The sequence below is a fragment of the Mustela erminea genome, chromosome 18, assembly GCF_009829155.1.
Source record: "Mustela erminea isolate mMusErm1 chromosome 18, mMusErm1.Pri, whole genome shotgun sequence".
Lineage (NCBI taxonomy): Eukaryota > Metazoa > Chordata > Mammalia > Carnivora > Mustelidae > Mustela > Mustela erminea.
This window is the reverse complement of record NC_045631.1, coordinates 17,232,670-17,248,356: the sequence shown is the minus strand read 5'-3', so window position 1 is coordinate 17,248,356 and position 15,687 is coordinate 17,232,670. Positions and strand designations below refer to the sequence as shown.

General features: G+C 52.0%; 1 protein-coding gene across 4 annotated transcripts in view; it reads left to right on the top strand.

The window, feature by feature from the left end:
- RPH3AL (rabphilin 3A like (without C2 domains)) overlaps positions 1-15,687 on the top strand; it is a 142,255-nt gene that overhangs the window by 56,645 nt on the left and 69,923 nt on the right. For 3 of the 4 annotated variants that reach the window (XR_004280426.1, XR_004280425.1, XM_032319990.1), the window contains 2 exons: positions 1,173-1,316; positions 3,731-3,860. Coding sequence is in view for 1 of the 4 variants with exons in the window: in XM_032319990.1 (XP_032175881.1) it covers positions 1,173-1,316; positions 3,731-3,860 (274 nt within the window). In the remaining 3 variants the exon portion in view is untranslated. The remainder of the gene's footprint in view (positions 1-1,172; positions 1,317-3,730; positions 3,861-15,687) is intronic. The other variant, XR_004280427.1, reaches the window with a different exon arrangement.

Genomic DNA, 15,687 nt, shown 5'->3' with positions numbered 1-15,687 from the left:
CCACATCCTCACCCTCCTGCCCTGTGTCCTGCATCAGAAACTCTTGCTTGCTGTCATTTCTTTAGGGAGGCCCTTCTAGAACCTTACCTCTGATCGGGTTAGTTCCCTGATTTATAGCCTCCTAATGTCCACCTGCATGTACCCCCCCAGCAGCCTGTCCCCAACACCTACCCAGCCTGGCCTCGCAGAGGACGCCCAGTGAACAGCTCACAAATGAATAGCTCTTCTCGTTTTGCATTAAGTAAATATTGGTGTCAATGATGGGTTGTCTTGTGTCCCCAAGCCTGTTGTCATTCTTCGGGGCGGTCACTTTGCTCTCTTGCCCACCTCCGTGTTCCTAGCACCTGGCACAGAATGTCTCGGACAGGCTGGGACCCTGGGCAGAGATCTGGGGCTTGGTCTGTGGCTGCCACTCCATTCCCTCGAGAAAGACCGGAAGGGCGTGCGTCCTTCTACTCTGCACTCCTGTCTGTCGCCTGCCTGCCCTCGCTGGCTCTCCTTCTGTGCGGCAGTGCCGCCCTCCTGCCCTCAAATCCTCTCGTTTCCAAACTGCTATGTGCGCCTCCTTTTACATTCAGGGTTCATTTTTGATCTAATTACCATTCTTATCCATGCCACAGTGAGCTCCATTCACTTAGATGCCACAGAGCTCAGTTTTTTTTTTTTTTTTTTTTTAAGATTTTATTTATTTAAATGAGAGAGAGAGAGAGGACAAAGGGGGGAGAGGAGCCCAGGGAGAGGGAGAAGCAGGCTCCCCGTTGAGCAGGGAGATTGATACAGTACTCCATCCCAGGACCCTGGGATCACGACCTGAGCCGAAGGCAGAGGCTTCACTGTCTGAGCCACCCTGGTGCCCCCAGATCTCAGTCTTGCTGATCTTCTGCACTCTTCCCTCGCAGCCTCCTGTGCTGTGGCAGTGGCCTTCTCCGTCTGTCCAGTGGGTCATACCCACGGTGCTAAGGTAGCCCTGCCGTCTTTGTGGGGTCCGGTGGCTGGCAGGCGTCAGAGCCAGCATCTGAAGCATCTGCCCTGTTCCCCAAACCCCTCTTCTGCACATATAGCACTTGGGCTGTCCCCAGACAGTTCTTGGCGGTGGGAGGGCTTTGTGATATGGAGGGGCTGCCTGAGTCTGCCTTGCGGTGGCATCAGGGCCGGCCATGTGCTCTCTCCAGGCTGCAGACGGGCTGGTCTGTGCACACCTACCAGACAGAGAAGCAGAGGAAGAGCCAGTGCCTCAGCCCTGCTGAGGTGGAGGCCATCTTGCAGGTCATCCAGAGGGCAGAGCGGCTGGACGTCATGGAGCAGCAGAGAATCGGGTAAGGACTGCTTCTGAGCTAGGGCAGGAACAGAATGCTTGAGAGGAAGCAAAGTCATTTAGTGTCAGATCTGTGGGCTGAGAGTGGCGCCCTGGGTCCTAGCGCTGGCATGCAGCCCTGGGAGGGAGTCTGCTTTGCCCGAACACCCCTGGGGTGTAGATGTATCACCCAGCCCCACAAAGTCTCAGTATTCTCCTCTGTAAGAAGTGGAATGTGGCTCCTGCGTGGGCCCTCGGCTGTGCGGGAATGAATGAGTGTGGTGAAATGCATTTGGAGCTCTTCAGCTCCATACACGTGAGGGTCTGCTCTGGTCCAGCCAGAGGAGGGATTTAAGGGGAAGTTGAACCTGGATCATCCTGCCCCAACAAGGACTCCAAGAGAAGATGCTCTCCAGCTTGTTCTAAGCTCTTCTCCTGGCCTCCAGCGTCCAGAGCTGACCTCTGTCCAACCTTCAGACAGTTTGGTGGTGTCTCTTTTCGTTTGTTGAGTTGAGAAAGCAGTTCATACCTCCTAGAAAATTGGAAAGACACGGAAAAACACAAGTAGGAAAACAAATACGGTGCATGGCGTTGAGCATTAATTTGATTCTGATCTCCTTGTTCTGTTCATCTTTTTTGTTAAAATATGTGATCATTTAAAAAGTCAGACAGTGTAGAAATGCAGTTTTGGTTTTTTTAAAGAATCTATTTATTTATTTTGTCAGTGAGTGAGAGAAAGAGAAAGAGCACAAGCAGGGGGAGTAGCAGGCAGAGGGAGAAGCAGGCTCCCCGCTGAGCACAGAGCCCAATGCAGGGCTCAATCCCAGGACCCTGGGATCATGACCCGAGCCAAAGGCAGACGCCTAACCAACTGAGCCACCCAGGCGGTATGTTCTCTCTTGATCACCTCAGGGGAAAGTATAGGGAGAGGGGGCCTAGGTGTTGGGCACTGGGCTCTGCCTCTTAGGAACTATGTAACGCTGGTGGGAAGTGACTTTACATCTCTCAGCCTCAGTCTTCTTATCTTTAAAATGGGGGAAATACATCCTCCTCTCTGGGAGGTTGAGATAACATACCTGCACTCTGTCCTGTGTTCCTCCATTCAAGAACTTTCCCTGTGTGTCCCCTGGGGACTGGAGATACAGTGGCCAACAAAACAGAAGTGGCCACTAGTTTTGTGAGGGTTGTAGTATTGCCATGAAAAGAAGGGGTCATGGTGGGCTGAGGGGCCGTGGGACCCCGAGGAGAGGCCTCTGTCCTAGGCTTAGCATGGTTCAGGGTTGGCTCCAGGACACCCGGCATCAGAGGTTCGAAGGGAAACTCTTTTTCTTTCTTCCTCCAGCTTCTTCATTCAGCCACTTGCTCAAACCAAAACATCTACATCATCCCAGGTCTCCCCTCTCTCTCTCTGACCTCCTGTACTCCATTTCCATGAAGGCTGCCTCAGTGCCCCTTCCCTGGGCCTCCCAGCATCTCCTGCTGGCTTCCTCACCTGCACTCCCTTGTTGTAGTCCTGGATTTCTAGGAGTGAGCTTTGAAAACTGCCACTCGGGGGCACCTGGTTGACTCAGTTAGAAGAACCTGCGACTCTTAATCTTGTGATACTAAGTTTGAGCCACACGTCAGATGTAGAAATTACTTACATAAATGAATAGATAAATAAGAATTTTGAAGAATTTTTTAAAAAATTCAAATGTCCCTTAAATCAAATCCCTCCTCTACTTAAAATTCTTCAGTGGCTTCATGTTGATCTTAGAAAATAATCCAAACCCTATTTTGTGTCCTACAAAACCCATCTAACCTGCCCCCTTCTCACCCCTCCAGCCTCCTTTTATCCCAGGCTCCCGCAGGCTCACAAGGGAATGGCCACGCTGGGCTCCTGGCAATTCTCATATGCCAAGGCCTTTGTCTTTGCCACCCCCCCCCCCCCCCCCCCCGCCCAATGCTCTTCCCTCTACCTGGAGTGCCCCCCACCCTGCTCTGCTTTTCGCCTGGTTTTGCCTTGTCATTCTTTAGCTCTCAGTTCACATGTTCTCACAGAGGCTTTCACTGATCACCACCAGACATGCTCCCTCTCAGTCTTCTCCCTACACACTTACTTGATTTCATAGCCCCCCTTCCCCCCCCCCCCCCTGAAGTCAGTTTGCTTGTTGACTTTTTATGGGCTTTCTCTTTATTGTTCTGTGAGAGCATGTCTGTCTCTGGCTTGTTTGCTACAATATCCCCAGGGCGTGGCACATTGTAGGTACTCAATTAATAGTTGGTGAGCAAATAAATGATTAGAAGGTAGCCTGGAAAAAGGGTGGGGCAGGGAACAGTATCCCAGGTGAGGGTACAGCACATGGGCCCTGGTATAGTGCTGGGGCCCCATGGCAGCCATACTCGGTCAGGTTGGGAACAGGAAACACATCCATCTGACTCTGTTCTGTGCTGCAGACGGCTGGTGGAGCGGCTGGAGACCATGAGGCGGAACGTGATGGGGAATGGCCTTTCCCAGTGTCTGCTCTGTGGGGAGGTGCTAGGCTTCTTGGGCAGCTCATCAGTGTTCTGCAAAGACTGCAGGAAGGTAAGACCCTGCTCTGGCTTCCCAATCTGGATCTGCTCTGTGACTCTACACCCTGGCTTCTAGGAGTGTATGTTGTACGTGTCAGTGTGTGTCCTTGTGTGCAGATGCGTGCACACACCTGTCCTGATATCCTGTCCTTCTTGGCAAGAAGAGTTAGAACCTATGGTTGAATGGTCTGACTTCTAGGACCAACTCTGGGGAGTGGACCTCTGGGTCTCACAGGCCTGGGTATAAATTCAGCTTTTCCACTAGCTGGATGATCTCAGAAAACTGGTTTAATTTTTTTTTTTAAAGATTTTATTTATTTATTTGACAGAGAGAGAGATCACAAGTAGGCAGAGAGGCAGGCAGAGAGAGAGAGAGGAGGAAGCAGGCTCCCTGCTGAGCAGAGAGCCCGATGCGGGACTCGATCCCAGGACCCTGAGATCATCACCTGAGCCGAAGGCAGCGGCTTAACCCACTGAGCCACCCAGGCGCCCCTGGTTTAATATTTTGAGCCTCATCTTCCTCATCTGTAAAATAGGGATAATGTACCTTAGAAAATTGTGAGGATTAAATATTATATTCATTCTTAACAATCTTGTCTGGCACAGAAGTACTCAGAAAACTTTATTAGTTATTAAAGAACTAAAATTCTCCTCAGGGCGAAACAGTGTGCTAGGATTATACTTCTAATTCTTTTGATCTGCTCTCAATCCCTGGTCCATCAAATTAGAATGATCTTTTCTGCAAAGTCAAGTGGAGTCAAGTGGATTTTTCCCTTTTCTTATACTCCACTGGTTACTTAAATGGTGCCACATATTAGATTGTTTCAGATCGAGTCCCAGCCTTCTTAAAATAACTTTCCGTTTTTCCTGGAGTTTCTAATTGCCTTTCTTTTCTTACTGACCCAAGAATAACATGCCTTCCAATCCTTAGGATTATTTAGCATCCCAATTTTACTGTCTATTGCATGGAGCCTACATTTTTCCCTCTTTTGGATCTTTAGTCCTACTCCAGTGTAAACTTAACTGCTGCATAGCTGTCATTATGGGACTTCCCTTTACTACCTTCCTAGGTTAGAGAGCTGTTCCCAAGATACCATATCTCCCTCTTTCCTTTGTTTTTCACTCTAGTTTTACTGGTACTTATCTTCCATTTGTTTTAAGCCTCAAGTTATTTTAGTCAACAAGAGAGATAGAAACTTCTCTCTCGAGATTATATTGGATGAGGGAACAAAAACCAAATAATGATCAAATAAATAATAATGTTTCAGGAAGCAATACATTCTAGGAAGAAATAATAGAAGATTGTGGATGGGGTGGAGTGAAGTGGCTAGAGCCGAGAGGACTGTAGGATATAGAGAAGTCAAAGAAGTAAACATGGACTTAGCCGCGTGAAAGCTGTTGGCAACCTTGATAAGGTCATTTTGAGTGGCATTCAAAAACTGGGTTAGGGAACCCAGATGCAAAAGGGTCAATACACTGAACTAATAAGTGGAAAAGTCAGGATTTCAGCTAAGGTCATTTCTTCTCCCATTCTGGGACATGTGGTGACCTGGGTTAAGGACTGTGGAGTCGCAAGGGTCTCAAGAACAGTGGAGATTTGGCCGGGGCCTGGGTGGCAGGATAGGGGTGGGCACTCATGTGCCTGCCTCTCCTTAACCCTTCCATGGCCCCGGGCTAGATACCAACAGAGGCAGTAGGCAGAGGGACTCAGAATGTCTTGCTCCCAGCCCTTGGGCAGATAGGGTTGTACTTTATGACTTCTGCCTGGGACAGTGGGGCCCAGCAGCCCATTTCCCCTTTCTGCCCCTCAACCCACAACTGCTATTAATGTTCAGGTTTACAGGACCATGACGAGGGGGCAGAGGCTTTTCTCTTCGCCTGGAAAAGTATGGGACCTCTGCTATTGGGGCAGGATGCTGTCTTGACTGGTGAAGGGTCCTTGGAGAGCCATGTCCTAGACAACAGTGGCAATCCCGGGGGAGGATCCCAGCTGCTTGGGGAGGGGTGGTAAAAAATGTTCTTCTAGATGCTCTGGACACTCCCCACCCCCATTGTACCCTGGAGTACTGGGCTGTTCCAGTTTTTCTCTTTTTTAAGGTTTTATATATTTATTTGAGAGAGAGTGAGAGCTAGAGAGGGAAAGAGAGCACACACAGAGGGAAAGGGAGAGAGAGAGTTCCAAAGATGGAACTCCTAGTGAGCAGGGAGCCCTATATGGGGCCTGATCTCAGGACCCTAGGATCCCAATGTGAGCCCAAGGCGGAAGCTTAACCGACTGAGCCCTGGGCTTAACCCAGACAGCCCTGGCTGGTCCAGGTTGAAATTGTTCATATTTTGCTGTGGGCTGAGAATCTGATCTTGGCTTGGGCAGCAAGGTGAAGAGGCCTTTGGGTTTCCAAGGGAAGTTGCTCCTGGGTAGAAGTGGGAAGAGTGCAAGTGGCATTTGTGTGTTTTCTTCTTCATCCTTGAGAAGATGGTGTCATTCATTCGTTCGTTCGTTCATTCATTCATTCATTCATTCATTCTGCAAATAGTAGAGGGCCCACTATATGCAGGCCCTGTTCTAGGTGCTGGCAATATCATGAGCAAGAGAGACAAAGCCCTTGTTCTCATGGAGCCTTTTTCCAGGAGGAGGGGAACAACAAACAAACAAAATACTATCTGGTAGACTAAGGGCTCTGTAGTGAGTTAGAACAGGGCAGTGTGGTAGGGTACAACTAGGAGGGCCTTTCTGAGCTTAGACCCGAGCACAAGCAGGACCCAGCTCTGGGAAGATCTGGATGGAAAAGTGTTTTCCAGGCAGAGGGAGCAGCCAGCATGAAGTTCCTGAGGGGGAGAGCAGCTGGGCATGTTCAAGGAACTGATGAAGGCCTCTGGGGCAGAGGTGGACATGCCCATCACATGAGAGCTTTGTAAGTCAAGGTCAGGAGTTGAGATTTGATTCTAAGTTTCATGGGATGCCAGTGGAGCGTTGTGAGCATGGTGTGATGTGATCTGATTTGTCTTTATAAGTGATGAGCCTCTCTGCTGTCTGGTGAGTGGATGGCAAGGGGACATAAAGCGACAGTGAGTGGAGAATTAGGCACTGCCTGTCCTTGGGGATGAGACAGTGGGGCTGGAGATGAGGCAGCAATTGCATGGGGGCCATGTTCTAAGAAAATCCATCTTTTCACTGTATCGAAGCAGGTGGGTGATGGAGGGTCGCAGGAGGAAAAGCGGGTCTTAGACTGCAGCCAGGCCAGAGTGAGAGGTTACTGGGTCTGTCCTGCGTGATGGGGGGCCGTGGGCCCCCTGCCTGCCTGCCAGTGCCATTACTATGCACACGCGTGGGTTGCAGTCCCAATGTAGGGGTGGGGGCAGGCTGCAGAAGGGACACTGGGAGATCTGGGAGGTGTCCAGATCTAAGTCTCAGGTGCTCCTGGCCACATGGAGCTATCCCCAGGAAGATCCCTGGTACATTCAGCAGCCACAAGCTAATGAGCGTGCCAGCAGAGCCCGTGATGCTGGGCATGCCTTGGTGCGGTGACCCCCTCGGTAATTGGGCCTGCACGCCTGGGCCACCAGCCCTCATTATGGCAGGGATGTGGTGGGAAGGGAGAGGGGCTGGCTGCTAATTAGAGAGGCCTGGCGCTTCTGATTGCTTAGCAGCTGAGTCAGCCAGCTTTCGGTTTGATTGAGAGTCTTGTCTGCACCAACCATGGGGGAGGCCAGACGGAGCTGCAGGAGAGCCAGCCTGAGCCTGGGATGGCACTGTCACCGTGACAGGGAAGCAGTCGCAGCTGTTCTGGCCTCAGCCAAAATGTGTTCCAAGGTGTGGACAGAGGGGCCTGCCCGGAAAACAGTGGTCGCCACAGTGTGTGCTGAGTCCCCGGGGAAAAAGAAAGCTTCTGCTCTAAGATCCCAGCCCCAGCACTAGCCCCCCCACCACCGGCTCAGACTCAGGCCCGTGTTTCTGGCCCTCTGCTTGCCTTGCCCTCCCCCACACCTCCCCACCCCCACACCACACACACCCCAGCTCAGGGTCCCCACAGCCTCCCTCAGGCCATCCTTTCTCTTGCAAACAGTGGACACCAAACCTGTGGTCTTTCTTACCTTACGATGTCCCTTGGGCTTTAGAAAGCTCTTTCACAAAACTCCTTGTTTGATCATCAGGACGAAGCTATAGGGAGAGCAGGGGTGGTGAGGCTGTTCCCCAGTCACAGCTGGAGAGTAAGGGTTCAGTTGAGGTCACGTGGCCTACTTGGGTCACCCAGCCGGGTGATGGGGAGCTGGGTCCCCCCGGGGGTGTTTGCTGAGCCATGCTGGGCCTCCTCTCCTTCACAGCATTTCCCTTCCTTGGAGAAGCAGGGTTTCATCTTTATTTATTATTATTTTTTTAAGATTTTATTTATTTATTTGATAGAAATCACAAGTAAGCAGAGAGACAGGCAGAGAGAGAGGTGGGGAAACAGGCTCCCAGCTGAGCAGAGAGCCCGACATGGGGCCTAATCTCAGGACCCTGAGATCATGACTTGAGCCGAAGGCAGAGGCTTCAACCCACTGAACCACCCAGGCGCCCCAGGGTTTCATCTTTCTAAAGAATGCAGGAGAAGAAGCATATTTGCGGGTTAAATATCGAGAACTTTCCTTTATAATCAGGAATAAGGCAAGTTCTATGTATGTTTATCACTGCTTCTATCGAACATTGAACTAGCCCCGGCCCAGTGCAATCAGGCAAGGAAAGAAATGTATGGTGTACATTTTGGAGAAGCAGAGCTAAAGCTGTCATCCTCTGTGAATAACGTCATTATGTAACGAGAGCATCTGACAGAATTTAAATACAAATGGTCACAATTAGTAGGTGAATTTATTAGCAGGGTTGTTGCCTACAAGTTTAATACTACTTGTCAGAAAATCAGTATTCCCATAGACCAGAGACAAAGATGAGAGAAAATAGAAAGTGTAATTTAGGGCAGTGGAGCCACTGATGGGCAGAGAATGGTCTTTTGAATAAATAATGCAAAGCTGTTTGGATATTCATCTGGAAAAAAAAAATGTATCTTGACTTACCTCACTCTGGGCACAAAAGTCAATTCTACATGGATCTCGGATTTATTTATTTATTTATTTGAGCTTGTATTTATTTGTCAGGGAGAGAGGGAGCACAAGCAGGGGGAGGGTCAGAGGGATAAGCAGGCCCCCTTTTGAGCAAGGAGCTCTATGTGGGACCCCCTTCCAGAATGGGTGTCTGTGTCAACATGGATGACACTTTTGGGGACCCCCCCCACACCCAGATGGCCCTGTCTGGAGGCTGCCCTCCCACCTGTGCTCGGTTCAGTGCTGGCAGAGGGGCTGGCTGGCTGCCCTCACCACCACTGGGGGGAAACAGCTCTTCTAGCCCTTTTCCCAAAACCTTCCCAAGCAGCCTGCATGTTCTCTGGATGTTCCCAGTGTGAAAGCTAAATACCTGGGGCCGGGTCGAGCCCACTTTGAGGAGCCAAGGGCTGATGCGGGCAACAGAATGGAGCAGCCCTGTTGGGGAACTTTCACTTCCTTTTGGGGCCAGCTCAGCTCCCTAGGCCTTGCAAATGAAACGGACTTACATGAAGGGCTGTCTGTCTGCAGAATTCTGTCCTCCGCTCATTCTGCAGCCTTTATTAGGCACTGACTGTGTTCCAGGCTGTGGTGGTACCAGCGATGAACAAGGCAGGAGGCAGCCCAGCCCTCGGAAGCGGGGCTAGTAACTCCTCTCACTGGCCGTGCAAACAGTGTTGTAAGCACTTTTCACGCATGAACGTACTCAGTCCTGCTAACCACCCTGTGGGGTCAGTACTGTCCTCATTGCCCTTTTACAGATGGGGAAACTGAGCGGTTAAGCCTCACCCAGGGACCCTTAGCAAGTTAGTTGGGGAGCCAGGATTTGAAACCAAGCAGGCCGGTCCTGAGCATCCTGGCTACACACTGGGGCCCTGCCTCACCTCCATGGAGTGGATGACCTAGAAAGGCAAGATGGGCAAGAATAACTAAATACGCTAATCCCAGAAAGCAGCAGACCAAAAACCATAGGGAAGAGGGGGAGGCACAGTGACAGCCAGTGGGGCAGGGGTAGTAAGGAGCTGTTTTATTTTGGAAGCATGGTGTGGGCCCCTGTGAGATGACATTGAGCTGAGACGATGACAAGAAATTGACGTGGGATCTGAAGAAAGCGTCCCAGGCCCAGGGAAGGGAGGGGTGAGCGGACAAGATGCTGAAGAGCGAGGCACAAATGAGAAGCAGAAGAAAGAAGGCCGGGGAGCCTGGGGAGGGAGAAGCCCCACAGATGACCCTTCAGATCTCTGGAGGCTGCCCCTTGTCGGGCCTACATGGTGGGGGCTGCTCCATCCTGCTCCTTTCATGTGCTTGAGTCCCCCAAAACAGGAGGCAGTTTCTAGAAATGTTGTTTTAATTTGTGGTAAAATGTACATTCCATAAAATTTATGATTTTAACTGTTTTTAAGGGTAGAGTTCCGGGGCATTAAGTCCATTCACATTGTTGTCTACCATCAACATCCATCTCCAGAACCTTCTCATCTTGCAAACCCAAAACTCTGCACCCATTAAACACTAACCCCTATTCCCACCCACCCCAGTCCCTACCACCTGCCAGCCTACTTCTTGTCTCTGGGAGTCTGACTTCTCCAGGTGCCTCATATAAACAGAACCCTGGAGCATTTGTCTTTTTGCGACTGGCTTCTTTCACTTAGCATGATGTCTCCAGGGTCCGTGCATGTGGGAGTCTGTGTCAGAATTGCCTGCCTTTTTAAGGCCGTATAATACTCCACTGGGTGTACCTAACTCACTCTGTCCATGCATGCATGGGTCGGTGGGAATGTGGGTTGCTTCCACATTCTCTCTGCTGTGAGTAGTGCTGTGAGGAATATGGATATGCACATCTCTCTTCAAGGCTCTGCTTTCCATCCTCTCCAGAAGTGGCATTGCCATTGTGATTCTGTGTCTCCTTTCCTGGGGAGCTGTCCTGCAGGTCTCCATGGCACCCACACTGTTTTCACAGTGCCACCAAAGGTGCAGGAGGGCTGGGAGGGGGTAGGTTTTCATGGGTCTGCCTCCTGGATGGCTGAAGGTCATGCCTGAGCCCTACCCCCATGCCCCGTCCAGCCCCCTGCCCTGCCCCCATCCCCAGCGGCTGTGTTCGGACCACAAAAACAGCAACCTCCTCCAACAGCAGCCACGTCCTCTCCTCGCCTTGTCCTTTCTCCTCCTCGACCTAATTCAGATGTAGAAGACGTGTGCTTGTGCCTCATTACCAAGATGAATTTTTTTCATTCAGCTACTCATGTTTCCTCAATTCCCAGGACAAGTCACTTAATTCGTCTGCCCTGTGGGCCTGCTCTGGCTGCTTGTGTGTTGCCCAGGCTGCTTGGCAGGAATTGACTTGGCTGCTGTTGCAGGACGGACCAGACAGACACCACACCAGCACACGCACGCGCGCGCACACACACACACACACACACACACACACACACAGGAGGCAACATTTGCCTCCCTCCAGCATCTAAGGAACAGAATATCTCCACGAGGGCACACTTCTCTCTTGCTGTTCCGGTGCCTGTGGCGTGGCTTTTCTGCCCCCACGCTGGCTTCTTTCTTGGCCATTCTGTGCAGTTCAGAGCCCATTCTGTTCACTCCGTTGTGCCGCTGACCTTGAACTCAGGGTCATCAGGACAGAAGCAGCAGAGGAGCTGACAAGCGAGGGTGGCCTCTGGGAAGCACACAGCCTTCCGAGATCAAGGCCAGGAGCTTCCCAGAGAGAGAAGGCGGGGGAGTTGTGGCCACTGGGTCACTCCCTGCGGCTCTCTGGGGACTCTCCGCCTAGCTCAGCTTCCCACCAAGCCCCGCCTCCCAGAGCTCACCGGTGGTGACCGACAGTGCGGGGCTGTGTGAGAATGTGTAGCACAGAGGTGTGTTGTGATCCAGGATCTGGAGCACAGGGCCCCCGGAGAGCTGGAGGGCTGCAGAGAAAAGCTGGTTCTCAGCCAGCTGCGCCCAGGAGGGTGGGCTCTGAGGTCCCAGGGGAGGGCGTTTCAGGAGACACAGCTGTGTAGAGGCAGGGTGAGAGGGAGAGCTCGGACTGGTGGCCCATGGGCCAAAGCTGGCAGTTGAGGGTGTGGGGGAGTGCCGGTGGGTCAGGTGGACGGGGAGAGACAGGCTGGGGGAGGGAAGGAATCTAGCGGGCTGCTGAGGATCCTATAGGCAGCAAAGCCATCGAAGGGTGTGGAAAAAGGAAAGGACAAACAGGTGGGTCTTTGGGGAGGTTCCTTCCAGAGACAGATTTGGATGAGGGAATGCATAGTGGGTTGGGGAGCCTGCTGGATGCTGAATTATCCAAGTAGTAATAACAGGGGCCTGAATTCAGAGAGGAACAACCAGGATGGAGACTCAAAAGACAGAAAGGAGTTGTAAATAACAGCAGCTGCCAGTGATTGAGAGCCCACTGAATTACCATCCGCCCTGGGAGGTCATGGTCCCCACTCTGCAGGGGAGGAAACAGGTGTGTGTTTGTCCCTTGCCTGGCCGCACGAGGGTCAGTGGCAGGGTCAGATGGCCTTGCCCAGGTGCTATGCTTGTGCTCAGGGCCTGGCATGCCGGGCTGGGGCAGGAGCAGGCCTGGGGAATGGCTGCTGGGACCAGTTGGGGCATGCAAGATCTGAGGCCGCAGCATCTGAAGAGGGACCCTAGAGGGAGCCGAGCAGCCCAGAGGTGGATGTTGCGGGGGTGGGGGGAGACTGAAGTGACCTGGGAGAAAGTGAAGGTCTGGGTTGAGTAGAAGACTCCCACCTCAGGCGGCATGTTGGGAGAGTAGGGGGCAGCTGGCTTCTCCCTTTGACCCTGCCTAAATGACTCATCCAGAGACATTTCTATGACTTACTGTCCCCACGTGGGTGTCCTGCTTTTGAAGTGTCAAAAGCAGGACACCCACGTGTATAGCCTGTGAGCCAGGATGGGTCACTGGGCACCTGCTCCATACAGTCAGGTCACCCAGGTGTGACAGGGATCACCCTGAGAAGGATGGATCCATGTTAATGTCAGGGGAGCTGCCCAGTAGGGTGCTGGGGGGCAGAGGCTGTTGGAGAGAGCTGGGCCACCAAGGAGGGCTGGTTCTCCTCTGCTCTGGGGTAGGCACTGCCCCAGCCTCCTGATTGTCCCTTGTGGGGCCACCTTCTTGTGCTCCCTCTTGACAGTGCCCCTACTTGGGCTTCACCTTGAGCCCTGACTCTGCCAGCACCTGCGCCTCCAGCTCTGAGTGTGGCATTCTGGGGACGCTGCCTGCTCCCTGTTCCTCTCCTGCACCAGGGACCCAAGGTCTGGGGGGCACTCCATCGGGGGTCAATACCAATTTTTGTACAGCCTTTGAACTGGAATGGCTTTTACATTTGTAAATGGTTGAAAAAAATCGAAGATAGATATCTTGTGACACATGGAAGTTACATGAAATTTAAGTTTCAGTGTCCATCAAGTTCTGTGGGAACAGGCTCTGCCACTTCACATACAGCTGCTTTGACTTGACAGTGGCACCCTTGAATCATTGTGACAGAGAGCCTAAAATGCTTACTTTCTGGCCTTTTGCCAAAAAAGTGTGCCCACCCTTGTCCCAACCTGTTAGCATCCCCACAGGGTGCCAGGCCCTCAGAAGTGAGGAGGGGTGTGTGTCGTGGGGGGCTGGGGCGTTGCTGGGGCCCAGAGTATTAAAGGATTTTGTAAGATAGCCTCCCCTTATTTGTATTGGTTCTCTTCATCTAGAATTTATTTTCCCCCTTGGAATTTCAAAAAATACTTTTCACCTTTGCATAGAGGTGCTGCCTCTGTTCACCGTCTCCCTTGAGCGAACTGCCTCTCCCCTCTCTGCCTCAGTTTCCTGACCTGGAAATGAAGACTAGAGATAGCACCTACCTCACACAGGGGCGGGAGGGGCGGAAGGAGTGAGGTATATGGTAAGCTCTAGAAACAGTGCCTGGCATATGGTAACTGCATAATAATTCTAGAAATCAAACAGTACAGAGCATGTAAAATTCAACCCCCCACCCCCCATCCTTCACAGCCTGGGCATTTGTCCTTCTGCCCCTTTCTGTCTCCACATGTGTACAAGTAGGCATAGGTGTGTATACATACATAACTGTAAATGGGACCATAATATACTCTTTACTCTTTGGTTTCCTTTTTTTTTTAACCTTTTTTCCTTTTTTCACCTAATAACATCAAAGATATCCCCCTTCAGGTCCGTACATGGAAATCTAATTCCATCTGTAGGAGCTGTACGACGTAAGAGAATTTTTCACACTTCTCTGTGACCCTTCTCTTCTAGGCTGCTCACAAACACCCTCTGGGGGTCGGGATTGGGGAGGGACGCGGGGCCCAACCCCTCTCCCCCTTAGGTGTGTCCTCTCCCCCCAAGTCCCACCTCTTCCAGGGCCACAGCCCCACTCTGCAGCTCAGGCTTCTCTGGTGCACATGCGTGAGCACACTCAATCCTCTCCTCCACCAAGCCTGCAGTCCAGCTGGGGCCGCGAGTCAGGTTCTTTCCCAGAAGGGAGTGCGAGGATGGACATACCTACTGGGGTGCCTACGACTGTAGGTGCGAGCCATCTGCATCTGTCACCAGTACTGGCCAGCCTTGCCCACACCTGCAGCAAGTGACCCTGCAGTCAGGAGAGCCTGCCATAGGCACGTCTCTGTTCCGATCCCCCCAGGGGACCCTGGGGCAGCATCCCAGGGCCTCGGTCTCCCCCTCCCTTGCCCCCGCCCCAGCAGAGGGAAACCATGAGGTAAGAGGGTCTCTCGGGCCCTTCTAGCACTTTCCTCCTGTGAAGCTCAGGCTGTGTCAGCCTTTGCAGCCTTCCTGCCCCAGACCTGCTCCCCAGGGACCAGCACCAGCCTCACAGATCACGGAGCAGCAGCTGAGAGCTAAACCTCGTTTCTCAAGCCTCCGGAACGCAGCTGGGTTTCTTGTTTTAAAGCTGTGATCAGTTTGTTTCCCAGTGTGCTTTGGCTCTGGCTGTGGTTGCTTCCCTGTCCTCTCAGCAGGAGGAAGCCAGTGTGGGCGTTGACATGTGCTTCTGAGAGCTCCTTTGCCTCTGATGTTTCTCTGATGCCACACGACCCTCACAGCCCCTCTCAGAGGTAGGTAGGCAAAGGGCAGTGATTATACCCATTTTCCAGATGGAGAAATAGGCTAAACAAGAGCTACTCTCCCTGCTCATTTCAACCCTTTGCCCATATATCCTGTGGGAAGTAGAGAGAGCTAAAGACATGTAGGAGACCCTGCAAAGGAAGGTGCTGTCTGGTGCTAGCTTGCTGGTGGGATACCAAGGCTATTGACAAAGTGCATTCCCCTTAGAGCCCACCATCATAGGGTGCAGTGCCCAACCCTAGCACTTGCCCCACCTCCTGAAGCAGACCTATTACAGAGTGAGCCTGGGGACTTACCCTGATTTGTCACACCCCTGAAGTATCTGAGTGGCTGGATGTGTGTTGGGGGGGAGGTCTGCTGGGCGTTCTTGAGTGGTGAACCAGAATCACTGGGAGGCTCCTCACTGAGCAGGCAAAGGCTTCTGCAGGCTTGGGTTAGGGTGTTGGGGACCGTGGTTGGGCCTCGTCCCTGAGGACACCTGTCTAGCACGCCCTCAAGCCCCATCCAGGCTTAGCAGCTCTTTTCCTGGGGTCTGGTCAGGGTAGCTTTGAGAGAACACGGACAGCAGGAAACAGTGTTGGCAAATCTGTTTAGTGGCTGTTACCAGGAACAGTAATTTCGTGCAGCCTCTTGTCCTCTGTTGTGGTAAATAACAGATAATGACATTTCCAGGCAG